We start from the raw sequence: 27052 nt of genomic DNA, 5'->3' as shown, positions 1-27052 counted from the left end.
GTCCTGTAGCCTCTAAACAGAATAATCCCGATACTCGTTAACCAAGCAACTTGGGACTAGACTAGAAGAACAGAGAAGATTCAGTTTAGGAGCAGAGTGGAGAAGAACAGAGAAGCTGCAGCACCGGGTGCATCTTCAAAGTCAAACACGTACAAGGAGGTTGCAAGAAAGCGGCAATTTACGTATAGGCAGAACAAAAGGCCAAGGGCTTAATCTTGCAAAGGCTTACACACACTTATCTTTGCACTCATGACTAGGCCCAGTAATTTTGGTAGTGCCTTGGCTCCAGGAGGTTTCTGAGCATGCAATATTAGACTCTTGCATTAGCATGCACTGTGTTAAACTGCTGCAGAGAGCAAACTCCAGGAGTGAACAAAGCGTGCTGCGGAGGGTCGCGGGCTCAGCAATTGCTGCAGGCAGTGCCTAGGCAGACAAGACAGACTGTTGTACCCTGCTTGGCAGAAGTTACGGTACAATAATGAACATTTACGCAAGTGTGGGTGGTATTGTTAAATCTCAGAATCCCAGCTTTAAACCACATAGATGATGGGCAGGAGGGATGCTGGAGAAGAGAGGGGACAAGAGGGTAAGTCCCTCAGAAGCCAAGGCAGGAAAATACCCAGAGAAGTACATCTAATGAGCTGACTGGGCAAGAATAGCCTGATGAGTTGGAAACCACTGGAGTTAGGCAGCGCTTGTCACAGTACCCCATAGCACCCAAGCATGGGGTTGTCACAAAGTGGAGATGCATAGAAGCAGACACTATTTTTGCAAACATCCCAGCCTCAGGTCCCTTCTCTAAGCTGTAACTGTCACTTTGTGTTTCCCCTGTCACTGTCCCATTGCCACTCCCTGAGGTATCGTCTGCTTTTTGACACCCCATTCCTGAGAGGACGGCGGCACATCTCCGTTCATGCCCCGCGCGGTGCCCTACCACACTGTGCGTATTGCATGAAGTAACCGCAGTGCTCAGATCTGAAGGATCTGGGTCCTTGACCACAGTCCCCATGTCATTAGGGTGCCTCTAATCATCTGTCCTTACCATATGAAGCACAACGGGGCCCACTATTCTGACTGGGGCCTCTAGGATCTCGTCTAATATAAATAGTAATGACTATAATTATTAATCATTACTGCGATTATATGATTATAATTAATAATCATAATAATGAATCACTCTAATTACTCTACTAAATGACAAGCCCTGCTTCCTCCAGCGAGCTTCAGAAGCACAAGGAATGAGCTGTTGTGTATAGTTAGTGAATCTGCACTTCTGTACTTACGAGTCCAAGCGTCTCTGTTTGCGTTAAGGACTTTCATGTTGTATTTCGTTTAGAAATCTGCAGCTGCCTTGAATTGTGAGTGCTGCTACCATATGCAAGGTCCTCTTGCTTAAAATCCAACAGAATCATGAGCAAAGAGAGATTGGCAAGGGGAAGGAATGTGCATACGGATATTACTTGAGGCACGGAGAACCAGATATGCCTAATATTGCATTTTTCCACCTTAGATTTACAACTGAAAGTAATTCACTTCGTTGAAGAGCATTTTCAGAAAGCCCAAATAAAAGAGCAAATGTAGAGGCTGCAGACACTTGAAAGAGAGACGATTCGTCATGCCCCGCCGCTTGGCTCTTGGAGTCCGTGGGCATGACTGCACTGGTGCTATTAGCTCAGGACAAGGGAGAGGAGTATTTAAAAAACATTAATGCAACTTTTAAATTGCTCTTAAGGTGCAGGGATTTTCTCCCTTGATGTGCATGCCCCAAGCCCAGGTGGCTACGACATGCTAACTGTGAGGTTCGGTATTTTATATGAAATATCTGAAATCTAATCAGCAGCACGTGGCTGCTTTGTGACTCATGGCAGAGGGTGTGGAACAAGTGCCGTTGGGGAACCTGCTGGAGTCACCGTATGTATTGCATAGCTACCTTCGGTTCCTGGGCTGGTGTGAGTCACCAAACGCCTTCCCAGGCATAAAGAAACTGATACTGCAGAATGTAAAATCCACACACAGGAGATGTCATTGTTTAGGATTAACGTTTCATTCTGGTGTGCTCAGAAGGGGGAACACACAGGCATCATGGCAAAGTAGAGGAAGCTAACCTGGTTTTTAAGACAAAATGTTTGCTAAGCGTTAGCTGATATGATTAGATGCAGTGTTGGTGACTGTTGCCATTTCCACGTTACTGAGTACGATGATGATATAGCAAAACTTTTGCATTGCCTTCCGAGTTGTTAATCTCTTAATATTTTAATATATTTTGGAAGGAAAGGAGTAGGCAAAGGGCCTGTCTCTCTTTCTGTAGGAGGAATGAGCCTGCACACAGCTCTCCAAATTTAGTTACGCTAAGAGAAGGTAAGAAGATCCATGCAGCAACTCCTCTGTAAGTAAAGAAAGAAAACAAAGCTGATGATAGTTAAGAGCATTAAAGAGTGATCATTTGGACTGCTCATAATCAGTGAAGTCTGTTTTAGGTGTGTACTGTCTGAAGATCAACATGATGGAATGAGGTAAGCGGAAAGATAAAGGATTGGTTTTATTTATATTTTTTATTTTATTTATAATATTTATTTATAATATCTTTGCTATTTGTATATTGACAGGTTAGACTTTCCAGGCAGTGTATGTGCAGGATATCACTGTGACACTGATGTTGACTGTCGTCAGTGATAACGTGTCCAGTGGCAGGGGGACACGAGAGGGGCACAGTGCAAGCGCATCCTCAGCCGCTCTGTGCAGTGGTACCAGCCATTACACCATGTCAGGCAGGGCCATTCCTGCCCCTTTTTAGAGAAGATAAAAACTTGTGAGCCTGGAAAAAGAAACTAAAAAGATAAGTAACTAATATGGCTTAATTATAACCACTGTTCTCAGGTCTGAACTTGGAGCAGAATTTAGCCCTAGCTTACCATATTGCTATTTGCAATGGTCAATAGGCACTAGATATTGTATGCGAGGAATGAAAAGATGAAGGTATAAATCCTGAAGGTTTTTTAGTGTCTTAATTCCATCAACTGCTGGCTAGAGTTGGGTACCGAAATAACTGCTGGGGCCTGGACTCAGGAGTCTCCGCTGAGAAAGCAGTATTCCTTCAGGGAGAGGTCCTGAGAAATCCCAGATGAACATCCGATAGTGAGACTAACACCCAATGTCTTCAGGCAGGATGTTCTTTTATACCACATGTTCTGAGGTGGTGGGAGCACAGGGGAGATGGGGCCTAGGGCAGTCAGAGCTTCTTCAACCAAATATGTGGATGTATAGATGATTTAATTACCAGGCTGTTTAGGAGAATTTCTAATCTCTCTTCAGCCACTCATACTGACATCTCTGATGTATGATACCATTTAGATAGAAAAGAGAATCCGTTTAAAGCCTAAATACTCCAATTACTTTTTTAGATGCCTGGGAGCAGCTCAGAGTTCAAGCACATGATGCTCTTAAAACCATACTAAATTAGAGGCCATGGGGCGGGGGGAGCGAAAGAATGTTAAAGTACATTATGTTTTGAAGGATGTGGTTTTCAAACTGACATGAACAATTTTTTAACTAGAAGTGTAACCTAATATGGGTCAAGGTTTCCAAGCTGAGGTGTGTATCGTGCCAGATACATGCAAGCAAAAAAAAAAAAAAAAAAAAACCACCAAAAAACCCCACCACTGAGGCAGTTCAGTTCCTACCCTGACCGTGTGACAACCTCTCGTGAACATCTGGCAGTTCCTTGCAGGAACCAGGAGCTCCCAAATGCTGTTCCCAGCATCCTTTCAAAACTGAGGCTCGCAGAGCACTGTGTGGGGCTGCTAATGAACGCGAAGTGACTTAGCCTGCAATTGCAGCTTGCTTAGATTGGGGGGGCGGGGAAAGACTTTCAAACTGATCCTTCCAAATCACTTGAGGCTGCCAGTTAGGTTTTGTGATTCACAAATTTGCTCTCTTGTTATAAATAAACATTTCTTTTCATGATAGTGTCACAGGGACTGGGCTGGAGAGCCTTGCTATTTTTTTTTTTCTTTATTCTTGGCATATCAGTACAGTTGAAAGACACACGCTCTTGCCTCCTTATACTTTTTGCCAAGCCACAACCACAAACCATCCTTACAACCCCAAAGCGCTTTTGGCAGTTGTGACACAGAACGTATGGCTCATGCGGTAAAATGTGCTGGCACGTTCCCTATAGGCCCCATCCAGCCGTCACTTATGTGAAGAATCCGATGCCAGATAGCAGCTGTTGTGTTGAGGCCGCTCAGTATCACACTAATCAGTCCTGTCTCATCCTTTCTTTTCACTTCCCTGTCTCCACCTGCTGTTTTCTTTTCCTTTTATTTTTTTTTTCCCCCTCTCTTTCTTGCATCTTAGATTAAGACTGGAAGTGCTCTGGGGTAGGGACCATCCTTTTGTTCTGTGTTTCTGTCTCTTGCTGCGAAGTCTGCCTGCCTGGCACAACGGTAATGCCAAATAATACAGCCGGCGCCCAACGATCTCTGGCAGGCTGCATGGCAAGTGACCTGAAAACTGACTGCTGTGGGTAAAAAACACAGCTCCGGGGAACCTTTTAATGAACTTTTTGAAGGTAATGTAGTGCTGCTTTACCTAACTGAAAGTATTTGCATAGCAGAGGCCTGACCGGTTATTTATTCAATTTTGGCTGCCTGCGTGTGTTGTATGTTTTTGTTTGGTAGTTGCTAATGTTTCTGATCTAAATTGCAGAACATGTTTATGGCTCAGGAAAGTTGCCTGACAGACAGCCTTAAGGGAATAGTTTGCTCAGAAACAATGACAGTCTGCATCTTCTGCAGAACATGTCAGACAGCAAGAAACATGCTTGGAGCTGAAGGTGGAGTTCATCGTTGGTGAAGGTGCAGTCTCCAGTCTGATAAGGCTGAAGAGGAAGCCTAGGTTTGAGTGGATATGTATCTGCAAGCACTTTACCTTTCCCATGCCTTTCAGTGAGCTTCCCTGGCTACTGGCAGGTTTTAAGGTGAAGTAGGAAGCTGTGGCTGGAGCTAGAGCTCCTTACCTCTTGTCTGAGACTCTCCAATCTAAGGACAACAGGTGAGGAATCAGTATCTATTGAAAAAGTTGGAAAAATCAAGAAACATAAAAAACTAAATAAATCTGATGTGATTGATTCCCTCTGAGGCCTCACTTTTCTTCCTTCGTTTTGACCACAGCTCCGGGTTATATGGCATCATTGTCAGAAAGGGAATTTGGTACTAAGCTCCCTCCTCTGAGCTCACATGGCCATTTTTTGATGACTTGCTAACTATCTAATTGTTCTAAGTATGAAAGGAGATTTTCTATAGGAATTTTTAATGAAGCATTATTCATAGTGACGTAGCAGCTCAGAGAGTAAGTGTTGCAATGTAATTCCTAAATCGCGTACGCGAGACACCTTCACTGCGGCTGCACATCCTGCTTCTAGGGCTTGTCCTGTGATTCGCTTTTTGACATTTTTGATGGTTCTGTCTCTATACCAAATAATGTATAGTGTTGCATGATGATGCACTTGTTTAAGACTGTAGAAAAAAACCAAGATGAGAAATACTATTTGAGAGCTAAATGGGATCGTTAAATCACCATGCAATAAGGTTTAACCTTGAACTCTGAGTATCAAGAGACATTTTACTACTGACTGGAGCCAGAGCAGAAAACAGTTCATACTACACTGGAGTTAGGAGTATCCTTTTGTCCTCAGCTTCACCATTTCTCACCTATTGCTTACTGTAGTTTTGACACTTTCTTTTCTTGCTTTGCTCAAGACACAGATGCATACTTTGCCCTCTTACTTAGACCCTTGCACCAGGGATTGTCATCTGTGCACTTAAGAGCAGAATGCCATAATTGAGCCCTAATCCTCGACAGCATCTGCTAAATGTTATTACAAGGCAAATGAATAATCCGTAATCAAACGCTCCTCCAGGATGACTTTTAGATGCCAGTGTATCAGTGTTCCATTGAACTGTACATGACTCCAGTGAAGAGTGCAGTGATGGGATTCATGAGAGCTGGGATTCCTCCAGGGTCCTGGATGTTCACATGCAGCTCTAACGCAGCGTGGCTATGCATATGCCTGTAATTCCCTTCTTCCTCCCTCCCTCTCCATTTTGGGATGTCCGAAGCAAGAATCAGCTCTGGACAAGGCCATGCACTGCATTTTCCAAGAGTCTTCTGGCTGGCCGCCCTGCAGGGACTTTTGGCATCTCCTGCTTCAAACGAGGTCAGCCACAAGTGGGCACTGTCCAACTGCAGCATCCCTGCAGACCTGGGGATCAGCACAGGCAGGAGCAGGCCAGGGAGCTCAGGGATTTGCTCCCAGCCTTAGGAGCAGAGCTCTCCAGAAGTAAACCAAAGCTCTGGGGGCAGTTTGAGGGAGGCCAGCTCTGCTCATGCTTTACGAAGCATGTTTTTATATTAAATGTTCCGCCCATGGTAGCAGCGACAATGAAAAGGTATTTAAACATAAATGATGCCCATTTCTTTGTCAGCGTCAATTTGAAAAGCAGTTGTTTCTGGATGTGCTTCTCTCAAGCACACACCCTGCGTGCTACACTGGACGGCTCTGCTTTTATCCTGACTTCCTTCCAAGTGCTTATTCCTCTCTGCTTCCAAGTGTGCCACTTGAAGCTAATGCTTCTGTTGGTTTCTGTCCATATAGGCTATACCGTTTACCATTTGTGGCAAGTCTCCCATTTACCGAAACTGTAATATTTTAGCCATTACTAACATATCTAGCAATTAAAGCTGCCAAATAGTTGAGTTAAAGACGCGATTGTGCTGTTTGCTGCTGTCTCCCATTAGGAATTTAGTTGCCTAAAACTTTCCGTGCTGTCCAGCAGAGCAGAATAGGCTGTTGACGGCTCTGTGCTATTTTTTCAACTGCACTGGGATAGAAATGGGTTTGGTAGAATATTTTCACACTGAATTGCAAATGATCCCATGCAGCTATTCTTTTCTTCTCGGCAAATATTTTCCATCTTTGGCCTCCAAACAGTTAAATGAAAGACAGCCAGTAAAATGGAGATCTTTTTAATCCTGGGATAGGCAATTGCAAACAGAATAGAGGACACCAACCTCTTTTTATTTCCCACTTAGGACCTGGAGGTAAAAAGCCAATATTCCTCTGTGAGACGCGTCTAGCTAAACAGATGCTGAACTGCATGTGTTCATTTTAGTCCACTCTGCCAGTTTATGAAGAGCAGAAATATTTACATGCCAAAATAAGTCTCTCACCTCCTCCAAACCCACGAACTTGACTTCCAAACCAGGCGGCTCCAGCGCAAAGTGCCTCTATCACTGGTCTTGAAGCGTGTTTACCTGTCTGGCCAGAGGTCCATGCACCTCTCAGTAAGGCAGAGTGCGACCTGTGGCCCATGGGCCCGAGCTCCTCTGCTGCGAGGGACCCCAGCTCTGGGGGTCTGCGTGGGGGAGCAGTGGCCTGGTCCCGGGGGATGCTGAGGACACTGGGGTGCAAATCAAAAAGCTCAGGTTTGCAAAATGGCCTCCTCGGATGGGGGCGGGGGGGCAAAGCCTCCGGTTGAAGGTATTTGCAAACGGGTTGGGCCCGAAAAGAAAGTGGCAGCGGTGTTTCTATATAAGGAGCAGAACTGAGGGTGCTGGGGAGCGGAGGGGGACGGTGCTGCGGAAGGGCAGGATCAGCCCCTCGCACGGGGCGCCCTCGGAGCCGAGCCGAGGGGGACCCCCCTCCACGTGTGCAGTAAATCACGGCTGGGGCACGCACCCCCCCAGCCCCGCAGCCGGGGCCGAGCTCCGAACCCGGCTGCCCGGGCGCCCACGAAGCCCCGCAAGGGCTGAGGCTCCTGCAGCGACCCTGCCACCGGATCCCTGCCGCGGGGGGGCCGGGAGATGCGGTTGGCCTCGGGGACCTCGTGGGGCAGCTCATAAATCACCGTTGGGGTTCGCGGCTACGTTTAATACCGAAGGTTTTATTCATTATTACTAGTCGTTGTTCCTTAGTTTCTTCGCTTTATGGCTTTGCCCGATTGCGCCAGAAAGAGCCTCTCCTGCTCCCTCTCGTACTTCGCAGCGAAGTTTTGTTACGGACACACACCCCCCCCCCCCCCCCCCCCCCGCGGAGCGGTGAGTGAGGGTTCAGAGCCGGGGTCACCCGTAGCGCCGGCTCCGCGCCCGCTCCGCGCCCGCGGGCCGTGTAAAGCCCCGGGCCCGGCGCTGCCCGACGGCCTCAGCGAGAGGCGCGGAGGACAATGGTGAACACTTCAAGTGCCGTCTGCTTGAAGAAACATAGCCGGGCGCTCGCACAATGGGCTATTTTCCATCAGTCGTGTAAAGAATGGTTAGCTGATGGCTTGAAAATTCAATTGAATACCTGCCCGGACCTAAGTATAAATATTATTTTTAAAAGAACAATATGCAATTAAAAACTAATATTTAACAACTTAAACGCCTATCCTCTAGGAAGTAACAGCCTTTCTTCGCAAAACCTCCGAGATTGACTTCGCTTCCTCCTGTAAAATGAGGCCAGATTTAATTCTCCAAAGATCAGTGAGATCAAGTATTTCAGCGCTCAATTTACAGCTCCGGGGTATGTGGGACCCTTCCCCAGCTATCTGGGAAATAACTCCGGGAAGGAGGAGGGGGGCAGAAGGAAGGAGAATTAATTCCCAAACACCGCAGTAACACCTGTAGTATTTCCTTAACTCAATGTCGCTGCGGCGATCGCCGGGAGCGGACTTCTCCGCAGCAGCGCGCAGTTAAATTGCAAGCAGGAAAGCGGCACGACTCTTACAAACAAATAAATAAACAAACAAATAAACACATCAGGTTTGCTCGTTTATAAGGAACCGCCTTAATTTCGGGAGATTGCTTCGTGGAGCAATTCGATCCTTTCGTGATACAAGCCGGGAACGAGGCGAGGTACCATCTGCCATCTCCGTAAACACTCTCGCCTGTTGATGCGTGGACTTGTTCGCTAGGCTGGAAGGAGCGAACTACAAATAAATCTGTTAGTTTCATTGATAAAATTAAAAAAAAATAAAATTATTCCCACAGCGAGGGTCCCCGCTGCCCCGGGGGGGGTCACTTACTGCGCCCCGCTCCGCTGCCCCCCGCAGCCGCTCGGCTCCTCTTTCAATGTCACCCCCGCAGCCGGGCTGCAACCTTCCCCAAACCCTCCGCAAGCTTCTCTTCCTCCCCCGTTCCTTTCTCCTGAAATAACAGCCAAAGGGGAGACAAGCCCTCCCATGCTAACCTCCCGGGGACGTGGGAAGCCGAGACCGGACGGCCCTTCTCCCTGCCGCCGGTCCCCCTCGGCGGCCCGGGACGCGCTGCCTCGCCGCCGCCCTACCTGCCACCGCGCCTCCGCTGCCCGTAGTTTACTCTACCTACGCGGGGAGCTGCGGGCAGCGCTACCCGGGGCTTGGCTGCGCTGCGCTGGGGCGCGGGGAAGCTGCAGAGCAGATTTTCAGCAGCGAGGCTCTGCTGCGGCACTGAGTGTGGAGCAGACCCCTCGCAGCCTCACGCACTCCTTCCTGCAAGGAGGTCCAGGCTCCTGCTCTGCCTTCACCATCCCTTGCCTTTGGCTGTGGGGAGCTCTCCCTCTCCCTCTCCGGGACCCCCGTGGCCCCTGGCTGGAGACTGGAGACTTCAGCGGAGCGTAGTGCAGCTCGTCTGCTCCGCCCGGAGCTCCGGCTGCCTTCTCCGACCTGCGATCAAAGAAACACTTTCTTTAACGTATCATCTTTTTTTTTTTTTTTTTTTTTTTTTTTTTCCTTTTCTTCCCCCTGTAACTGTCTGTGAAAAGTGAAAAACAATTGGAGGTAGGCGATTTCTGGAGAGAACCGCCGTGTGCGCGCTCGCTTGCCCATATGGAGAAAATTATCCCTCGAGTTCAGGCTTTCGTTGCATTGCAGCATCAAATAGCCCAGATCTAGCAGGAGTCGGGAGAGAGGGTCACTTTCGATTCCCGGTTGCTACTTCTCCGCCTGAACGGCCGGAGAGGGGAGCGAGGAGGCGGGCTCCCCGGAGCTGCTGCAGCCCCCCGAGGCTCCCTGCCTGCCGCCGGCAGCGGAGCCGGCAAGCTCCGGACCGTGCCCGGTTGAGGGCACCGGCTCGGGGGCGAAGCCCTGCCCGGGCAGGCGTTGCCGACTCTCGGTGCCGCCGTCCCGCTCGCTGCTCGTACCCCGGCTCCCTGACACCGGCCATCCCAGCACGGTCCTGACACCGGATCGGTGTGTCCAGGTGCTTACAGAGGGGTCTGGAGGCTGCGAAGGGGTCGACCGAGCACCACGCTCAGTATCGCCTCGCAGCCCGGTGCTCGTCCGCGCCCGCGGAGCAGGGCTCCGTGACTCCCCGCAGAGGCCTGACCTTCCCCGTTGTTCCTGCGGCGAAAAGAGCCGGACAAGCGGTGAGCGAGCTGCGTCCCCCCGAGGGGAATGGCCAGCGAAGCGACCGCTGGAAAGGCAGACACCTCCGCCCCAGTCATCCCCTCATTTGTGCACTGCACCGAGGTTAAGTTTTCTAAAACTCTGAAAGAAGTTTTCCCTTATTGTTTTCCCTTCCAGGAAAGAAAAAAAAAAAAATATCAGACTGTAAAAGCGCCTTTAGTTCAGACCTACTCTAAGGCTGAATGCGGTTGTTGGATGGGAGCATCCAACACAACGTAACGGAGCGGTAGCCCGATGGAATCACACACACAGCTTGAGCAAAAGGCCCCGCGTATATGTTTGACATACATTATGCATGTAGAAAAAGCCACCCCGGGCCTCGGGGGCCTGAAACATCCACACAAACTGCTGATTTTGCTTTAGGAGCTCTGTTTTATTACACTCTGTATGACTTCCACAGCGGACATCCCTGCGAGCTTGACTGTTCGGGAACACGCATCAGCTAGGGAAGGAATTCAGCGAGGTTATGCGTGTCAAAGCAGGATACTGATGTTTCTATTCCAAGATGCCACTGCAAGCAATTAGGTACTTCAAGTCCTCGAAAAAATGCATTATTTAAAATGAAATACGTATTAATTAGTATCCTAAATGACACTTTAATGTGCTAATATTGAATCGCTATACTTTAGAAGCTTGGCTAATTATTTGAGAGTTGTTCCGTCTCTTTCACTGCAAACTCCTTCTCCCTCATGCGGGTCACCGGGAGATCGATGTCTCGGGTGGATGGAGAGGCTGGGGGGGGGGATGTAGAGTGACTCTTCCCCGAAAAACTCTCTGCTCTTTGCAAGCTCGAATTTCCCCAAAGGATGGGCGAGAGTGAAAAATTAAAAAAAAAAAAAAAAATCAACCAAAAACCCCTCGATTCGACCATTGAGCAGAAGGAGCGGGAGCTGACTCCCAGCAGAGCTAACTTTCCTCCAGGCTCGACCCAAGCGGCTGGGTCCGGAGCTGCCAGGTGAGGAGGCACCGGCCGCCCCGTGGCTTTTGCGGTTTCCCGGGGACTCCCCCCCGGCAGGGCCAGGCAGGAGCTTCCCGCCGCGGGAGGCCATCGCGGGAATTCACCGTCTGTTGCACAAAAACTCCTCGATCCTGTAGAAAATAGCGACAACCCACCCTGTTGCCCAGGAAAACGCTTCGTGAAATGAAAAACAAACGTGCTTTGGCGGGACCGCAGGATCGGTCCCTCTAGGAGCACGTTAGAAAGGAATAATTAATAAAATTTAATGTCTGAATGAGAAACTAAAAGTACTCCACGAGTAACAAAAAGTGCCGAACAGAACTTGTGGTAAATAATAGTGTCATTTTCTATTTTTTCTTAGAAACAAAGCTTCTGAAGAAATGGTTTAGTTTGCTTCCCCCCACCCCACCCCCCGTACCGACAGCGGTGCGCTCAGCCCAGAGGAAAGTTAAGGAAAGTTTTTAACTACAGCCGCCTCCTCGGGCGTGATTCCCCCGCCGGGAAGTGCCTCTGCCACCTCGAGCCGCTCCGGGGGCTCCGGGGTCGGACCTGCCGGGGGCTCCGGGGTCGGACCTGCCGGGGGCTCCGGGGTCGGACCTACCGACACCCGGGCAGGGTGGCAGCTCCGCTCCTTCCTGCCGGCTGCAGAAGAACAGCCGGACTCCGCTGCAGAGGAGCGGCACTGATGGGGAACACTAATTGAGGGGTCGGGGTGGGGGGGGAGAGCGAGGAGAGCAAAGCCTCAGAGATGAGATGAGGCACTGCGCGCCGCTGCGCACCCCTGCGCATCCCCGGTGTCCACCCGTGTGTCCCACCGTCTCACTCGGGGCAGTTAACGTCCCGCCCAGGTGGAGAGCGGGGGTTTATGTCGCGGATGGTGCGTTTCTGTTTTGGATGCACCGTATTCCACCAAGAAAAATAAGGACGAAATGCGAGAGCTTCCTCCCGCACGCTCTTCCCACGCAAACGCAACCTCGGCCACGCCGGTGGAGGCTCGGGCACCTTTTCGCTCGCATACGAAACCACGGGCGGTTTCCCGTGGGATGTCCGGAGCCCCGACACCTGCAACCCCTGACTGACCTGCAGTTCTGCCTCTGTTTTAGTTTTGGGTTGTTTGTTCGGTTTTTTTAGTCTGGTGAATTTTCATCCAAGGAGAGTCCTCGTGGCAAACACGGGCTTTTACAGAGGAGGTATGGTCAGAAACCCGCAATTTCGGGGGCTCCCCGGGTAGCTGGTGCCAGGCAAAGCCTGTTTATCTGGGAGTTCAGCACTCAGCTGCCGGAAACGGGCAGTAACTCCCCGGCGGGAGGTACCGCCGACATCCCGAGTGTTCCCGAGGCCGCGGGAGACCCTACGGGACGGTCCCTTTCGGGATGGAGCCGGCAGGACAACCCGCCGGGCGGGCAGGGAAGGCAGGCAGGTTTAAAAACGCCTCTCGCCCATATCGCACCGCTCACGACTGCGAGAAGTTGCCATCCATTGCGCGTAGCAAGCCACGATTTTGAACGAGGTGTGAAAATAAGCGCGGGGGGCTGGCTCCATCGTTTGGGAGCTGTTACGGCGGCTGCCGCGCAGTTACAGGGTTTAGACATGCAGCTGCTCTGTCGGGGGGGGGGGGTTTAAAACCCAGGGCTTAAAATAAGCTCTGTGCCAACGGGTATCACACTTCGGAGGATTTAAAGTGCGTGTGCATGTGTGCATACACGAGTGCGGGTGCGTGCATGCCCGTGCACACTCTGCGCCCTTCCAAAAAGACACCCGAAAGCCCTTATGGGCTTAATAAATATATAGATAAGCGGCCTTAAGGCTCCCTGTGGCTTTTCCCCGTGCAGGTCTCCCACGGGCAGCTGCCTGCGCGTCCCGGGACGGCAGCCGGGCCCTGCCCCAAGTCGCTGTCGCCGCCGCCGGCGGCGCCGGGGGCGGGCGGGGGCTGGCGACGGCCGGCAGGGGGCGCTGTCGCCCCGCGGATGCGCAGCCGGGCCCGCGCCCGCGGCTGCCACCACCGCGCCCCGCGCAACGGGCGGGGGCCGGGACCGGGCAGGGGACGGGCAGGGGACGGGCAGGGGACGGGCAGGGGACGTGTGCGGGGATGCGCGGCGGAGCGGAGCGGTGCGTCCCGGCGAGGTGCGCTGTCGTGTCGATACCGCGCTGCTCACTGCGCCCGCACGCAGCTCCGGTATTTTCTCCCGCTTCCTCCGCACATGTTGACATTTAAAATGAGCCGGAGTCTGGCACGGATGGGTGCAGACGGCTTCGTGTGTAAACCCGGGGATTTGCTCTTTTCCTTGGTGTCCCGCGTTACTAACGTCATTTCGGAACCGCAAGTCCGACCTTCCCGAGACGAAAATAGATGTGCGAAACAAAGCCGGGGCTGCCCGCGGCTGGCGAGCGCCGGGGTGGGCTAGTGCAGCGCCGAGTGCAGGCAGCCGGGCGGCAGCCGACCGGGGGTGCGCGGCCAGGTGGTGGGGGGGTGGGTTCGGGAGCGAGGGAGAAGGATGCTCTGAATTAGCGTCGAAAAGAAAAAAACTAAAGCGACGGCCCCGGGTTGCTGTTCCCTGGGGCCGGCGGGAAGGAACCCGGGTAGCGAGGCCGTTTCCCGGTCCCCTGCGGCCGCTGCAGCCCGCCCCCCCCCCTCCCCCGCCGGTGACACGGACCCCCGATAGCACCAGCGCTGGCCCGGCTTTGCAGGGCCGAAGTAGGGGTGTGAGGATTTCAAGACTGATCTCTTCGACAGGGAGGCCCGTGGAAAGCAGCCCGTGTGTCCGCCCCACTCGGGAGCCCTGATTGCGTGGAGAGCGAGGCCCTGTTCACGTGGGGCTTGGGGTGCTCAGGGGGAGTCAGGACCGGCAGCGACACCCCCTCGGACGAAATCCACCTGCTCGGCGGAGACCCCCGGGCTCCCCGGCGGGACGGGACCCTGGGCGCTACCGGAGCCCATCAGCCCCGTCCCGGCTTCGAGGCGCCCGGCTCGGCTCCGCGCCGGGCTGCGCTTCGCGGCCCGTGCTCCCGTCTCTCCCGCCACGTATTGAGCTTTTGTGAAGGGCTCGCAGCACGCTTAGACATACTGCCTGGGATTTAGGACGTCCAGAAACGAAATAAATTAGGCGTTTCACCCGCTCCTTTAACTCACGCAGCCCCCCTCCAGACACGACCTGCCTGGGCCACCTCTCCTCCCCGCGGTGGGCACGGATCCCCGGGACGGGAGAGAGAAGGCAGAGATGGATCCCGCCTGGAAAAGAAAGTTAAGGAGAGGCTGAAACTTCCCTCACCGCCATCCCCCCACCCGCGAAAGTTGAGCCTGGATCAGCCCGTAAACAACCGTCTTACCCCGAGGTCTCCCGCATCTGAGGCCTTCCTCGCATTTTCTTCTTGGCTCGGCTTTTAAAAGATGAGTATTAGTTTGGAAATCCGAAGCTAGTGCTTTGAGGCCAGCCATGTAATTTGACTGCGAATGTAGCGCACCCCTCCCTCCGAAAGAGGCTGCCTCTAAGTGCGCTTGGAGCAGATCGGGGATTGCTGGGAAGGGAGCCCCTGCCAGATTTTCTCCTTGTAGACGCCAAGAGGACAGCGAGAGCAGCCTGTCAAGACGCTGGGTAGGAAAAGTTCAAGAGAGGAGCTTCGGGAGATGCTCCCGGGGCAGCCCGGGCTGGAGCGCAGCGGCCCCGGCCGGGGCAGCGCCGGGCACAGGCTCCGTACGAGGAGTGGGCTGCGCGGGACGCACCCACGAGAAACGACCACGGCGACGAGCGGGAGAGTGATACAGAAATTTAGGGGGAAGCGGAAAATCCTGGGAAATCCCATCCCGACTCCCCTTGGTTTTTGTTCTGACCGTCCCCGGCCTATTTTCTCTATGACAAAACCCAGAGACAGAGAGTGCTCCCCAGGCTCTACTTGCGTTTTCTCTGCCTGTATGTATCCACGCACACACGCATGTATCTATACACATAGATATGTATACGTATGCATGTAGACACAGAGAGCGAGCAGGGCTCGGTGCGGCGCTGGGACCTCCAGGTTGCTGCGGCCCGAGATCCCCCGCTTTGGCGGGCGGTGGGACCGGGCAGGGGAGAGCTCCCCGCCGCAGCCGCAGCCTCCTCCGCTGAGCCCCAGAGCAACGGGACCCTCCTTCGGGAAGGGATTTTAGGCTAGAGGATATTTCCCCGCAGTAAAGAGGATCGAGAGAAATCTATCGAGTGTTTTGGAGGGTTATCCCCGCTCTGCGTGTGTGACCGTTTGTTTTTTGTTTGGGGTTGTTTGGGGTATTTTTTTTTCTTTTTTTTTCACACGGATATAATTCCTCCCTCCCCAACTGCTGAAATACTTGATGCAGTTTTCAAAGGAGCCCTGTGATTATGTCAGGATGTCTGGGGAAAGGAAAAAAAAAAAAAAAAAAGAAAGAAAAAGAAAAAGGGAGTTGAAGTTTTTCCAATTCAGATTCATTCTGCAGTCCCGTGGAAGTGTAAATACGCAGATGCAGAACATGGCTCTTCCTAGGAGAAGGAGAAGTTTCTTTTTTTCCTTTTCAGTGCTCAGGAACCGAGACCCCAGTCGAAATCAGCACATCAAACACCCGTCGTATTTGGGGCACTTTCTCAGCCTCGCTCATGTCGATAACCCCAGAGCCCTGCGAGAAGAGCGTCACCGCCACTTGAGCGGGAAAAGGTCGCACGGAAAAGGGGGCGAGGGAACTTAAAAAGTTAAAATACTAGCGATTCACGAGGGACACGAGTGGGGCTGGAGGGAAATCCATCTCTCCACTCCGCAGCAAGCTCAGCGCAGCGGGGTCGGAGCCCTGCGCCCGTGTCTGCCCGGGTATTTGCGGGCAGGAGAGGTTTTCCCAAACGTGTGTGACCTGGGAGAATGGCAGCTCGCTGCAAAATCTGTCAGAAGACTTGACTTACGCCTTACAAACACCCCTCTCACGTTGTCTCTGCGATCGTATGCACGTGTGGATATGGATGTCTATACGTACAGCCGCCTGGAGAACAGATTTACGTTTCATACGGAAAGTGAACTTCTCCCTCCCCAAAGTGCAGCCAGCGCGGGGTACACAAAAGAAAACACGTCCCCAAACAAAGGCGCACCAACACCGGCATCCTTGCGTGCCCAACACTTGTTTTGTCACTTCTATTTAGCCCGTCGATTTGGTATCGTGTTAAAAATATCGGCTAGCTGCAAACCGGCGCTTTTAGGAAAGAGAGGGGAAGGCGAAGAGAGTTCAGCTCGCCCTTTACTGGAAAAAAGCGAGGACCGTTTGGACACCGATTTTTTTTTTTTTTTTTTTTAGCATATTTTAATGCAGCGGAGTAACGGATTCTTTGTGTATAAAGTGGAAAGAAAATAGAAAACAAAGTCCGGGAACGAAGGAAAGAAACGCTAGACTGGTTTTAAGACTCCCTCCCATCCCTTGGTTCAACAGAAACATTAATTTACATTAGCAATTCCGCATCTTTAAGATAAATTACACAGCGGCGTAATAGATTTAAAGTACGCCAGATTTTTTATCATTAATTGTAAATGTGCAAAATACCTGCTGGTACTTCACTTTAGAAGAATGTAATTGGCAAAAATGGGAGGCTGATGAATAGATAATAGATCCTTAACTACCAATAAACAGTAAGCACCAGCCAAGAGTATTAGGATGTGATCATAATTATTCTGCAGCCCCAGCCAATGGGAGGAGGAGAACTCAGCCCTAAAATCATCCCCGGACCCAAAGGTAATCGCGAAAATACGGACAAGGCTGGAACCGGAGACTTGCTCCCCTGTCCCGTCTGCGAGAGCCCGGCGTGTCCCAGCTTTGCATAATGCAGCTGCCCTCCGCTTTGTTTTCCGCACCGCGCGGTGCGGGGAGTGCGAAGGAGCCAAGGGGGGAATAAATAAGTTCGGAGGAGGAGGAGGAGGGCGACCCGTTCTCTCACCGGGACGAAACCTTTCCCAAGCGGGGCATCTCTCCCGGACGCCCCGGGGCTGATCAAGGTAACCTCGCCGGGCTGAGAGCACCCGAGAGGTGGCAGGGAGAGGGGTGTCACGCTGGCGGAGCAGCCCTAACCCCCACCTCGAGAAGAGATGCGGCGCCCCCCGCCCCCTGCACCCCCTGTGAGCCCCCCCCACCCCGTCCCCCACCCCGTCCCCCTACCTTGGTCGCCGGGCGGCGGCAGGGGAGGGAGGGCAGCGCGGCGGCGGAGCGGAGCCGGGCGCGGCGCTGCGCGGGGGCGGTGGCGGCGCGGGCGAGGCTGCGCGGGGCGCCGCGCTCCCCCCCCCCCGCGCTGACGAGCGCGCTCCCGCCGCACTCCGATCCGCGCCGCGCCGCGGCTCCATCCCTCCCGATGGCGCTGCCCGGCGCTCGCCTCCCCTCTGACGCACTTTAAAGAGTCTCCCCCTTCAACCTCAAGGCGAGTAATAGCGACCAATCATCAAGCCATTTACCAGGCTTCAGAGGAAGCTGTTTATGTGATCCCAGCACTAATTAGGCTCATGAACTAACAAATCGTTTGCACAACTTGTGAAGGGGCCGATCACATCCATGGATTGTCTTTGGACTTAGGGGGGGGGGGTGACCGCCTTTTCCTTGCAGGAGGGAAACTTCTCCCAGCAACTTTTTGTGTGTGTGTGTGTGTGTGTGAGCGTGGTGCGTGTGTGTGTCTCCCTTTTGGGTACCGCTGGCTGCCGCTGCCTCCTTTTCCTCCAGCCCCTGTCTATTTATGTGTGTATCTATCCCTCCTCAAGTCACTCCCTGCTGCAAACTTCCCCGGATCGCCTCCCGCGCACCAGAGAGAGCCAGGCAGAGATTTGGTCGGGGACTCTCGCCGCGGCAGCATGTTTCAGCCCACACCCAAGCGGTGTTTCACCATCGAGTCGCTGGTGGCCAAAGACAGCCCCTTGCCCGCGTCTCGCTCCGAGGATCCTATCCGGCCGGCGGCGCTCAGCTATGCCAATTCCAGCCCGATGAACCCTTTTCTCAACGGCTTCCACTCCACTGGCAGGGGGGTCTACTCCAACCCGGACTTGGTCTTTGCAGAGGCCGTCTCCCACCCGCCTAACCCGGCCGTGCCGGTCCACCCCGTGCCCCCTCCCCACGCCCTGGCCGCCCACCCGCTGCCCGCTTCGCACTCCACGCACCCGCTCTTCGCCTCGCAGCAAAGGGACCCCTCCACCTTCTACCCCTGGCTAATACACCGCTACCGGTATCTGGGCCACAGGTTCCAAGGTACGTGCAACTTTTCTTCTCTCTCCGATGCGCCCCTCCATCCTCCGGCGGCCCCGGCCGGTCCCCACGGCGCGGATGCAGGGGGACCGCGGGTGGGCGGGCGGCCGCTGCCCGGAGCCGCGGTCTCGGCTCGGCTGGGCCGAGGGTCTTTTGTGCCTGCCTCCCCCTCGCCGCCAAACTTGAGGAGCTGTCAGAGGCGAGGGGCTTGGGCTTGGCTGTGCTTTGCTTCTTTTCCCGGTTTGTTTTGGTTTCCCTGGGAGGAAGGGGGCAGGCAAGGCCGGCTGGGACTTCCCCGGCTTTCTCGCCGAGATTAAAAGCAGGGGAAAAAAGGTGGATATTTTTTGTTCCGGTGGGTTAAAAGCTACGGAGGAGCCCCTGAAGGAAGGCGCTCCGCAGAGAAGAGAATGGAGGGGTCGAGAGATTTAGGTTCCTCCGGGAAGGCGGCGGTGCCCGCCGGGCTGCCGGGGCCGGGCTGCCGGGGCCGCAGGGAGCCGCCGCCGCCGCCCCAAATCCGGCCGCTCCCCTTATTAGCGGGGATGGGGGGGGGTGTGTGGAATTAAACGAACCCCAGAGAAAGGAGAAGGGAAATACAAAAATAATCCCAGCGCCGGAGCAGCATGGGGAGATGGGGCTGCGAAGGAGAGCCAGGGCTGGGGGCAGAGGGGGCGATTCCGTCCGTACGGGCAGGGAAGGGCTCCCAGCTGCCAAGCGATTGATAACCGGCCGAAGGAAAATAACCAAATCCCATGGCGCGCAATCAATAAAATCCCCCTTGTTTAACCCTTTGCAACCGGCAGCGTCTTCTCCGAAGGGTGAGCCGATTTCTCCCGTAATGGGTCCAGCTCCTGCCTCTTTCGTTATTGGAAAAAAAAAAAAAAAAAATCAGCCTCCGCTCGGAGGGATCCATCTGCCTTTTTTTTTTTCTTGGTATTTTTATTTATTAATTCCTACCGAAAACAAACCACCTGCAATATCCATTTCCCCGGCCTTCTGCAGCCGAGCCGTTGCACCCGGGTTGGAAAAGGACTCGCTCTCTCCGAAGCTAGGCTGACAGAGATACAAAATGGATTATTACCCTCTCAGAATAAAATTACAGGTTTCGCTCACCAAATTATTTGTCGCAGTCATCAGGCGATTGGTAAAGAGCGGTAGATGAAAGGCGGAAATGTCCTGGTGTTGAGCCACAGCCTGATTTCAAACACACCCTCCTCCTGCAACGATTTTTAATGCACTTAAGGAGAGAGACCCTCCGTGGCTTTTCCACCTTGGAAGGACCGACCCGGTCAAGCGGCACAGGGCCAACCTGGAGGGGGAGACCCCCCAAAAGCCCCAGCTGACACCCCCCCACCCCGATCCGCAGCAGGCCGGCTGGGATGGCCGGCCCGTGGCCTCCCCGAAGTTTGTTTCCTTATTTCCCCGCCGGTTCCCGCCGCCGCCGGGACAGCGGGCAGCGGGCGGGGGCACATCATCGGCGGCGGGAGGCCCCGTTCCGGGGGAGCACACCGGCAAAACGAAGGGGAGCGTGGGGAGAAAGGCCCCTGCCGGAGTTTTTGGGCGAGGGAAGCGGGGAGAGGCCGAGGGAGCGGGCTGCCAGCTCCCGGAGCGCGGCGGCCGGCCGGGCAGGGAGGGGGGGGCTCGGCCGGGGCAGCACGGAGGGCGGCTGCCGCGCTGGCCGCGCCGGGAGGATGTAAATAACAAACAAACAAACCGGGAAAGGAGTGAGGCTACCGGTGGGCGAGGGGAAGGCGGGCAGCTGCAGGATGAAGCCGCAGACACCGCAGCCGGGCTCTGGCCAATTCTTTGGCTTCTTTTTTTTTTTTTTTTTTCTCCATCGTGCTCCCCTGGTTGTGCTTTAGTATTTGAATTTCTCCCAGTCCCCTCCTTCCCCTCACCTATTTATCGAAGGAAAATTTAATACAAGAAAGGCGCTGAAAATAACAAAGAGACTACAGTCATATTTCTCTTGCGGGTAACGGTGGGAGGCAAAAAATCTTGTGCTAAAAAGTCCTCTCGAGTACGTCTGGGGAAGGTGTTTGGCTAATCTCTGTTTTACCCTGTTGCCCAGGGAATGAAACCAGCCCGGAGAGCTTCCTATTGCACAATGCACTGGCCAGAAAACCCAAACGGATCCGTACAGCTTTCTCCCCATCCCAATTACTGAGACTGGAACATGCCTTTGAGAAGAACCATTATGTAGTAGGAGCAGAGAGAAAACAGCTGGCACACAGCCTCAGCCTCACGGAAACTCAGGTAAGGGGGAAGCAGGGAGCGGGCAGCTGGGAAAGCGAAAGTACTGGGATCTCCTTGGGAAAACCCACCCGCTCGGCCCAAGGATGCGGGAAAATTATACGGGCAAATTCTGAGGGTATTTAGGCCTCCAGCTCCGAGACGGTGGAGAGGAGTGAGGCGTCCCCCCTCGCCTGGGTTTAATGAAACCCTCTCCCGTTCGTGAAGAGCCATCGCCTGTGTCGGGGGTCGCGGGGCCTGGGCCGGGCGTGGGAAGCCGCAGTGCTCGGGGTACGGTTTGGGTGTCCCCGGAGAAACCCGGCCGGAGCCTCGGCCCGAGCGGGGAGGGCAGCGGCGAGATCTGCCATCTGCAAAGGAAAGGAGGTCCTAGTCATTTTTTCTGCGGAACTGATGTGACCCTCAAGAAGTAGCTGAATGTTAGGGAAAAAGCCCCCAAAACAAAAGGCGGAGGGGAGAACGCCCCTTTGGACCCTACGGCAGAAATACGGTTTCTTGGATGATTTTTCACTCGTTTCTAGCTCCGCGTCCGGCAGCGAGGATATGAGGAGCCGGTTCAGGAGGGCATAAAGATGAAAAATAAAAGCGGAGAAATTATTAACTACGAGGAATCCCTCCCTCCGCCCCCCCGCTGGCTGGCTGCGGGCCAGAACCGCACCGGAGACTATTTCGGTCGTCTATCTGGAGGGACTATTAGCGACGTTTCTGCTTCGGTTGTCCCGGGGAGAGGGTCTCGGCGGGTAACGGGGCCGGACACCCGTGGGGCGGCGCGGAGCCGGCGGGGAGCAGCGGCGGGGGAGCTGGGGTGGGTACGGGCTCCCCCCCGACGGCGGAGACCCACGGCCGGCGGGCCCGCTGCGAGGGCGTTTTTCACGCGGTTTTCTCCTTGCCGGAAGAAAGGATGGGGTTTGGAGGATTGTTTGTTGTTGTTGTTGTTGTGTCGGGCTTTTGTTTTCTGCCCTTCCAGGAGACTCGTGGAGAGAGGGCTCCAGATGGGGATTGTCTCTGCTACAGTATGTGGCACTGTACTTTAAAAAAAAAAAAAAAAAAAAAAAGCCAAAATACTCAGCCGCAGCCTAGTTCAAAGTTCCCAGTAAACACAGCGTTCTCTGGGCGGATTAAGTTGTAACACTTTTTTTTTTTTTTTTTTTTTTAACTCCTTTTCGTGGGGGAAGCAATAAAGAGGTTGGAGCTTTTGTTTTAAAATGTCTCCCTAACAAAACAATAAAAAAGGATCGCCACTTTTATGAGGTTCTCCGAACAAGGGACCGGTCACAGGCTTATTTCCACTGGAAAGCTGTATTTAAGGTGGTCTTTGTGCTGCTTGATTCCGAAGCTGGTTGGGGTCTTTTGTCCGGATGTCAAACCCCCAGTCCCCTACAAATGAGCTCCCTTTTGGGAGATCAGCGTGCAGAAATGAACCGTCCTCCCCTTCAATTAGCAAACTAAAAGCAAATTAAACTCACCCCTTGTTCCCCGCTCAGCTTTTTAATGGGGGACTTTTGGAGAATATGAAAATGCGGCAGAGATGTGTGTCCGGCCAGGCAGGTCTCCGTTCTGAAGAGGCAGCGAAGCGGGTTAAACCAGCTTATTAAAATGCTCCAGTTCCCTTTTCCCCCCTTGCTGGGGCCTTTATCAGGCACTTTCAGACAGAACCAGAGTTTAAACTGCTTTTAAAAAAAATGTTTACCTTTGGCCGCTACGAGGAGTGTGGCCAGCCCTGGAGATAGCTCCCAGATCAATACTATCTGTAATTAAAGCACTGAAGTCAGCTGCCGGATGGTTAAGTCAGATTTATTCGGCGCTGCACAAATTCAGAGGGACATTTACGACGGCACTTGCAGGTTTCGCCTCAGTACGATCGCTCCTGGACGGCGCGTCCGGGGGAGACGCTGCGGGGAACTCCGGGCGGGTTTGGTTTGTTGTTTTTGGGTTTTTTTTCCGGGCCTTTTTCTTTCATTTTACTCTCTTTTCCAAGAGGAAAAGATCTTTCTCCGCCGTCCCCGGTCCCATCCCGCAGCCCCGTTAGGAGGGTCGAGGCCTTCGCCCCGCTCCCTGCTTTGCCCTGCCGGGCCCGGGGGTGCCGATCGGGGGGCGCCTCGCAGCCGGCCCGGCCTCCCCCGCCGCAGCCCCCGATCGCTTTCCCGCCGTTGGAGGCGGCGGGACACCTCGGCGGGCGCGGGTAACAAGAGCCGCTCCGGTGTCTGACCCGACGGCGGGGCCGGCGTGCTGACAGCCCACTGCCGCGCAGCCACGCTTTGTTTTCCCCGCGTGGGGTGCCTGGAGCTACGCGCGGGCGTTGCGCGGGGCTACTCGTGCGCGGAAGGTCCGCGTCTTTGCGCCAGGTGCGCACACGATGGTTCCCGCCTGCGGCGCTGCCAGCTCTGCTCCCGGCTGCGGGGAGCGGACCCGCGCACATCCACCGGTGCGGCTGCCCACTCCTGCACGCGTGGGTCCTCTGGAGTGCCCGGTGGGCGTGGGTCAGCGCCCCTGTGCCTTTCCCGGAGAGGTTTAGGCGTCACACGGGCCCCGGCTCCGCTCGTCCCCCTCCAGGCTGGGTAGCAGCGCAGGCAGCGCACGGTGCAGGCAGGGCAGGGGGCAGGCAATGCAGGCAGCACATGGAGCGGGCAGGACACGGCGCAGGCAGGGCATGGAGCAAGCAGAACCCGGAGCCCTTCGGGACGTCCAGGGCAGCGGGCGCCGGGCAGCCCCGGCGTCCGGGCAGGCGTCGGACTAACGCCCGGTGCCTTTCCTCCCGCAGGTAAAAGTATGGTTTCAGAACAGACGGACAAAGTTCAAGCGGCAAAAGTTGGAAGAGGAAGGTTCAGACTCACAACAGAAGAAAAAAGGGACTCATCACATTAACCGGTGGAGAATCGCCACCAAACAAGCCAGTCCAGAGGAAATCGACGTCACGTCGGACGATTAAAAACTGGCACTTTTGGACTTTTCAAAGCCAGGCACCCCACCAACAGCAAGTGTTAAAGGCTCAACCCCCCCCAATCCCCCCCCCCCCCCCCTCCGGCGTGGCGGTGCGGGGAAGGGACACGGAGATCTTCATCAAAAACGCGATTCCCGTCTGGGAGGGCAGCTGGGAGCGAGCGAGGGCGAGACCGCGAGAGGTCCGAACTGTGGCACTGCCGGCACCGCTCTGGCAAGGGGGGATCTGTCAATCAAAGCCAAAACACCGGGACGAGGTGATTGACAGGTATTCCGTTTCTCGCAGTCCACTTTTAAAAGCATAACGTCAAAAAATGTTAAAAAAAAAAAATCTTGAAAAAATCTTAAAAAAGAAAAAAAAGAAACAAACAAAAAAAACCCCCAAACCCAACCAAACCAGAAAAATTACCACCTTACGGGACATTTTGCACTTCACAGTTTTTTCCGTCTTTGAAAGAGAAATTTCCATAAACAGTCAAAACCCACACCTGTTTCAGAAACTTGAATTGCATGTGTAAAGCCGTCTGGGCCAAAAAAAAAAAAAAAAGAAAAAAAAGAAAAAAAAAGGGAAAAAAAAAAGAAAAACCGGAAAAAAATTACCCCGGTTCTTAAAGACAGAAATGAATTGTAATTTTTTTCCCTTTAAGACAGGTTCTGTGTGCTTTTTAATTTTATTTTATGAGAAATGTGCAGTCTGTAAACATTTTATGATAACTTCTGGCGTCAAAGTGTTTGTGAAAGCTAAATGAAGTAGCAGTAACAAAGCATAGTGTTCCTTCCGGATGGACAAACACGGTGGGGCAGGGGAGGGACGGGAGGGAAAGGGGGGTGTGTGTGTTTGGGGCTGGTCGTAACTTTTGCTGCCAAAAAAAAAAAAAAAATCAAATCAAATTACTTCCCCCCCCCCCCCCCCCCACTGTATCCCCATTGCAAAACCGGATGATGATTATTTTTTAAGATTAATAAAGCGCAAACCCAGCGACCAGGTTTGGCGGTGGGGGACACCTCCCAGGCTGGGAGGATCCAGAGAAAAGGGACTTAAAATCGCGGATTGATTTTTTTTTTAATTTTTTTTTTTTTCTAATGGCCATTTTCATTGGGGCAATTTTCAAGCACTGACCTTATAATATTTCGAGATCATAGAGCTACTAAAAAAAGTGACAAATGTTTCCTTCATGTCTCCTATACCAGAATGTAAATATTTTTGTGTTTTGTGTTTAATTTGTTAGAATTCTAACACACTATATACTTCCAAGAAGTATGTCATTGTCAATATTTTGTCAATAAAGATTTATCAATATGCCCTAAATTTTTAAGCAATATCTTTTGCCCTTCTCCCCAAATTTTTCGGAAACCGGTAGTTTCCCACCCAACCACCTTGTTTTTAGCTGCTGAACCCCCGCGGTCGGAGCCTGCGCTCCCTCGGCCGCGCCGCGCATTCCTGCGGCCATACTGCGCGTTTTCTGAATGAATTCACTGACTGGTAAATAAACCTCTAAAAATAAGCCGCAGAGACCCACTTGCTGTAAATAAATACCTTTAAAAAACAAAAACAAAACCAAAAAACCCCCCAAAAAACCCAAACCAACAAAAAACCCCAACCCAACAACAACAAACCCAACCCCTTCCCCGGGTAGAAACTGAAGTGCGAACCGGCTCGTAATGGGAGGGTGAAACCGGTCCGCAGCAGCCGCGCTCCGCTGAGAGGGAGAGGGGCTTGCCTTGGCAAAAATATGTATTTTATTTAGGGGGAGAGGATTTCCCCCCCCACCCCCCCGTCTTTTAAATTCCCTGGCCAGGTCGTTGCGGTGAGGAGCGGGTTCTGGGAGGCAGGGGCTGCCCCAGCTGCTGCTCTCCCCGCCGCTCGGGGGGAGCGATCCTGGGCACAGGGTAAAACTCTGACGTTAAAGACGTGGGGGGGGGGGGGGGGGAAAAAAAAAAAAAAAAAAAGTTGCTCTGGGTCCTTGAGGAAACTAGCTGGTTTTCTGGGGGTACACAGTTGTTTTTTCATGCTTCATTTGCTCCTTAGCCTGATAGACTGCATTAATCAGTTTTATTTCCATTGATAGAGAAACCTCGTCTGCTCTGTTCGAGCTACAAAGAATCCTGCAAGCTTTTGTGAAAGTGCAAATCAGTTTAGGCAATTATCATACCAGGAATATGAAGGGGAAAGAGGAGGCATTGCCCAGTGGTCTCCTTTAATCTCTTAATCCGTGGATCCAGGGGGGCTAGTTGGACATAATTTAGGACAATCTGACTACCCTTTACACTGTGATAAGGCGAAGTTACAATGCATCGCGAAAATACGAGCTTTGTTAAACATCCTGCCTTGAAAAGTTAAGATTAGACATTCTGTGCACGTGTTGGCTCTATCGGGTACCATGTAAATTTATTTAAAAAAAAAAAAATCCGATTTTTTTTTTTTTTTTTTTTTTTAAACATTGCTCCTTATACAATCCCGGTGACTTTCCATTCACTAGCGCTACAAATCTGAGAGAGGCCCAGGCAGGGTTAGGACGCATGTCGCAATGCAGTCCCTTCCATTTAAACCTAGGCTAATTATTTAGTAGAGCTATTCCCAAGGTAAACTTCTCGTTGCGTTTTCCCCCTCCTCGAACAGCTGATGGTGCAGATCTTGAAACCAAGCAGGGCGCACATTTCACCTTAACTCCCCCAAGTTGGCTTGCGCTCCGCTTCAAACCCATGCAAATGGGCAAACATTAAACGGATCCCGGCTGAACAGCAGACTTGGGCCTTTCTAGAAATTGTTTCCCATCTTGATAAAAGGCTTATTTCTGCAGGAACCATATACTTCCCCCCCCCCCCGGTTTTTTTTTTTGTTTTTTTTTTTTTTTTTTTTTTTTTTTTTAACCGTGAGGGAAGAGAGGGAGAGAGGAAAAAAAATTAAGCGTCCTATGTAGCGTAACAGCAATAAAATCTTCAGAGAATGCCATTAGCTTTGAAAAAAAACCCTAAAAGCTTTATTACAAACCAAGCTTTGAAAATAGGGGGGATTAGGAGTCTGAAAGGGTCCCACAATGGTTAGAAGAAAAGGTTTCATGCTAATGAGGTTAATGCCCTTTGTATCTCAGGACTCCACAACTTCATTACTCCCTATCTCCGGCTGCACCAAGCGGCTCAGAACACTGCAATCCACTCCAGCTCTCCCCTGCCTTGCCTAGAGAAGGATTTGATAGCAGCTCTGTTCAAACTAGATAATTATATCTTTTCAAGTCGGAATTAAGATAAAGAAAGTGAAGCAAAGGCGGCTAGCCTTGA

At 52.7% G+C, this 27052-nt stretch overlaps 2 protein-coding genes and 2 long non-coding RNA genes across 6 annotated transcripts in view; 1 reads left to right on the top strand and 3 right to left on the bottom strand.

Annotated features, from left to right (window-relative positions):
- Nucleotides 1-17688, bottom strand: part of LOC142602555 (uncharacterized) — a 30350-nt gene extending 12662 nt beyond the window's left edge. The window contains exon 1 of one of the 2 annotated variants that reach the window (XR_012836303.1): nucleotides 17519-17688. This is a non-coding gene — a long non-coding RNA (uncharacterized LOC142602555). The remainder of the gene's footprint in view (nucleotides 1-17518) is intronic. The other variant, XR_012836302.1, reaches the window with a different exon arrangement.
- On the bottom strand, nucleotides 10774-16972 carry LOC142602556 (uncharacterized). The gene is made up of 3 exons (XR_012836304.1): nucleotides 14707-16972; nucleotides 14532-14608; nucleotides 10774-11510 (listed from the first exon to the last, which is right to left on the bottom strand). It is a non-coding gene; the product is annotated as an uncharacterized LOC142602556 (long non-coding RNA).
- Nucleotides 11790-14317, bottom strand: LOC142602480 (uncharacterized). The gene is made up of 3 exons (XM_075757486.1): nucleotides 14224-14317; nucleotides 11977-14182; nucleotides 11790-11928 (listed from the first exon to the last, which is right to left on the bottom strand). The coding sequence occupies exons 1-2, from the start codon at nucleotides 14315-14317 to the stop codon at nucleotides 13056-13058; spliced, it is 1221 nt and encodes a 406-aa protein (XP_075613601.1). The 3' UTR covers nucleotides 11790-11928; nucleotides 11977-13055.
- On the top strand, nucleotides 17215-25082 carry EMX2 (empty spiracles homeobox 2). Of its 2 annotated transcripts, XM_075757803.1 has the most exons (4): nucleotides 17215-17358; nucleotides 18109-18589; nucleotides 20655-20839; nucleotides 23595-25082. In XM_075757803.1, the coding sequence occupies exons 2-4, from the start codon at nucleotides 18199-18201 to the stop codon at nucleotides 23760-23762; spliced, it is 744 nt and encodes a 247-aa protein (XP_075613918.1). In that variant the 5' UTR covers nucleotides 17215-17358; nucleotides 18109-18198; the 3' UTR covers nucleotides 23763-25082. The 2 variants fall into 2 exon arrangements, with proteins under 2 accessions (XP_075613918.1, XP_075613919.1); XM_075757804.1 differs by lacking the exons at nucleotides 17215-17358; nucleotides 20655-20839 and having other exon boundaries at nucleotides 17773-18589.
- Nucleotides 25083-27052: the final 1970 nt, after the last annotated feature.

This window comes from Balearica regulorum, chromosome 7, assembly GCF_011004875.1.
Source record: "Balearica regulorum gibbericeps isolate bBalReg1 chromosome 7, bBalReg1.pri, whole genome shotgun sequence".
Taxonomy (NCBI): domain Eukaryota; kingdom Metazoa; phylum Chordata; class Aves; order Gruiformes; family Gruidae; genus Balearica; species Balearica regulorum.
The sequence above is the reverse complement of the archived record's forward strand: the minus strand, read 5'-3'. Positions and strand labels throughout refer to the sequence as shown.

Coding starts and splice junctions, on each gene's coding strand:
- LOC142602480 (XM_075757486.1), bottom strand. CDS start 14,317: ATGGGCTCCGGTAGCGCCCAGGGTCCCGTCCCGCCGGGGAGCCCGGGG. Junction 14,183..14,223: donor CCGAGGGGGTGTCGCTGCCG/GTCCTGACTCCC, acceptor CCACGTGAACAG/GGCCTCGCTCTCCACGCAAT.
- EMX2 (XM_075757803.1), top strand. CDS start 18,199: ATGTTTCAGCCCACACCCAAGCGGTGTTTCACCATCGAGTCGCTGGTG. Junction 18,590..20,654: donor TCTGGGCCACAGGTTCCAAG/GTACGTGCAACT, acceptor CCTGTTGCCCAG/GGAATGAAACCAGCCCGGAG. Junction 20,840..23,594: donor TCAGCCTCACGGAAACTCAG/GTAAGGGGGAAG, acceptor TTCCTCCCGCAG/GTAAAAGTATGGTTTCAGAA.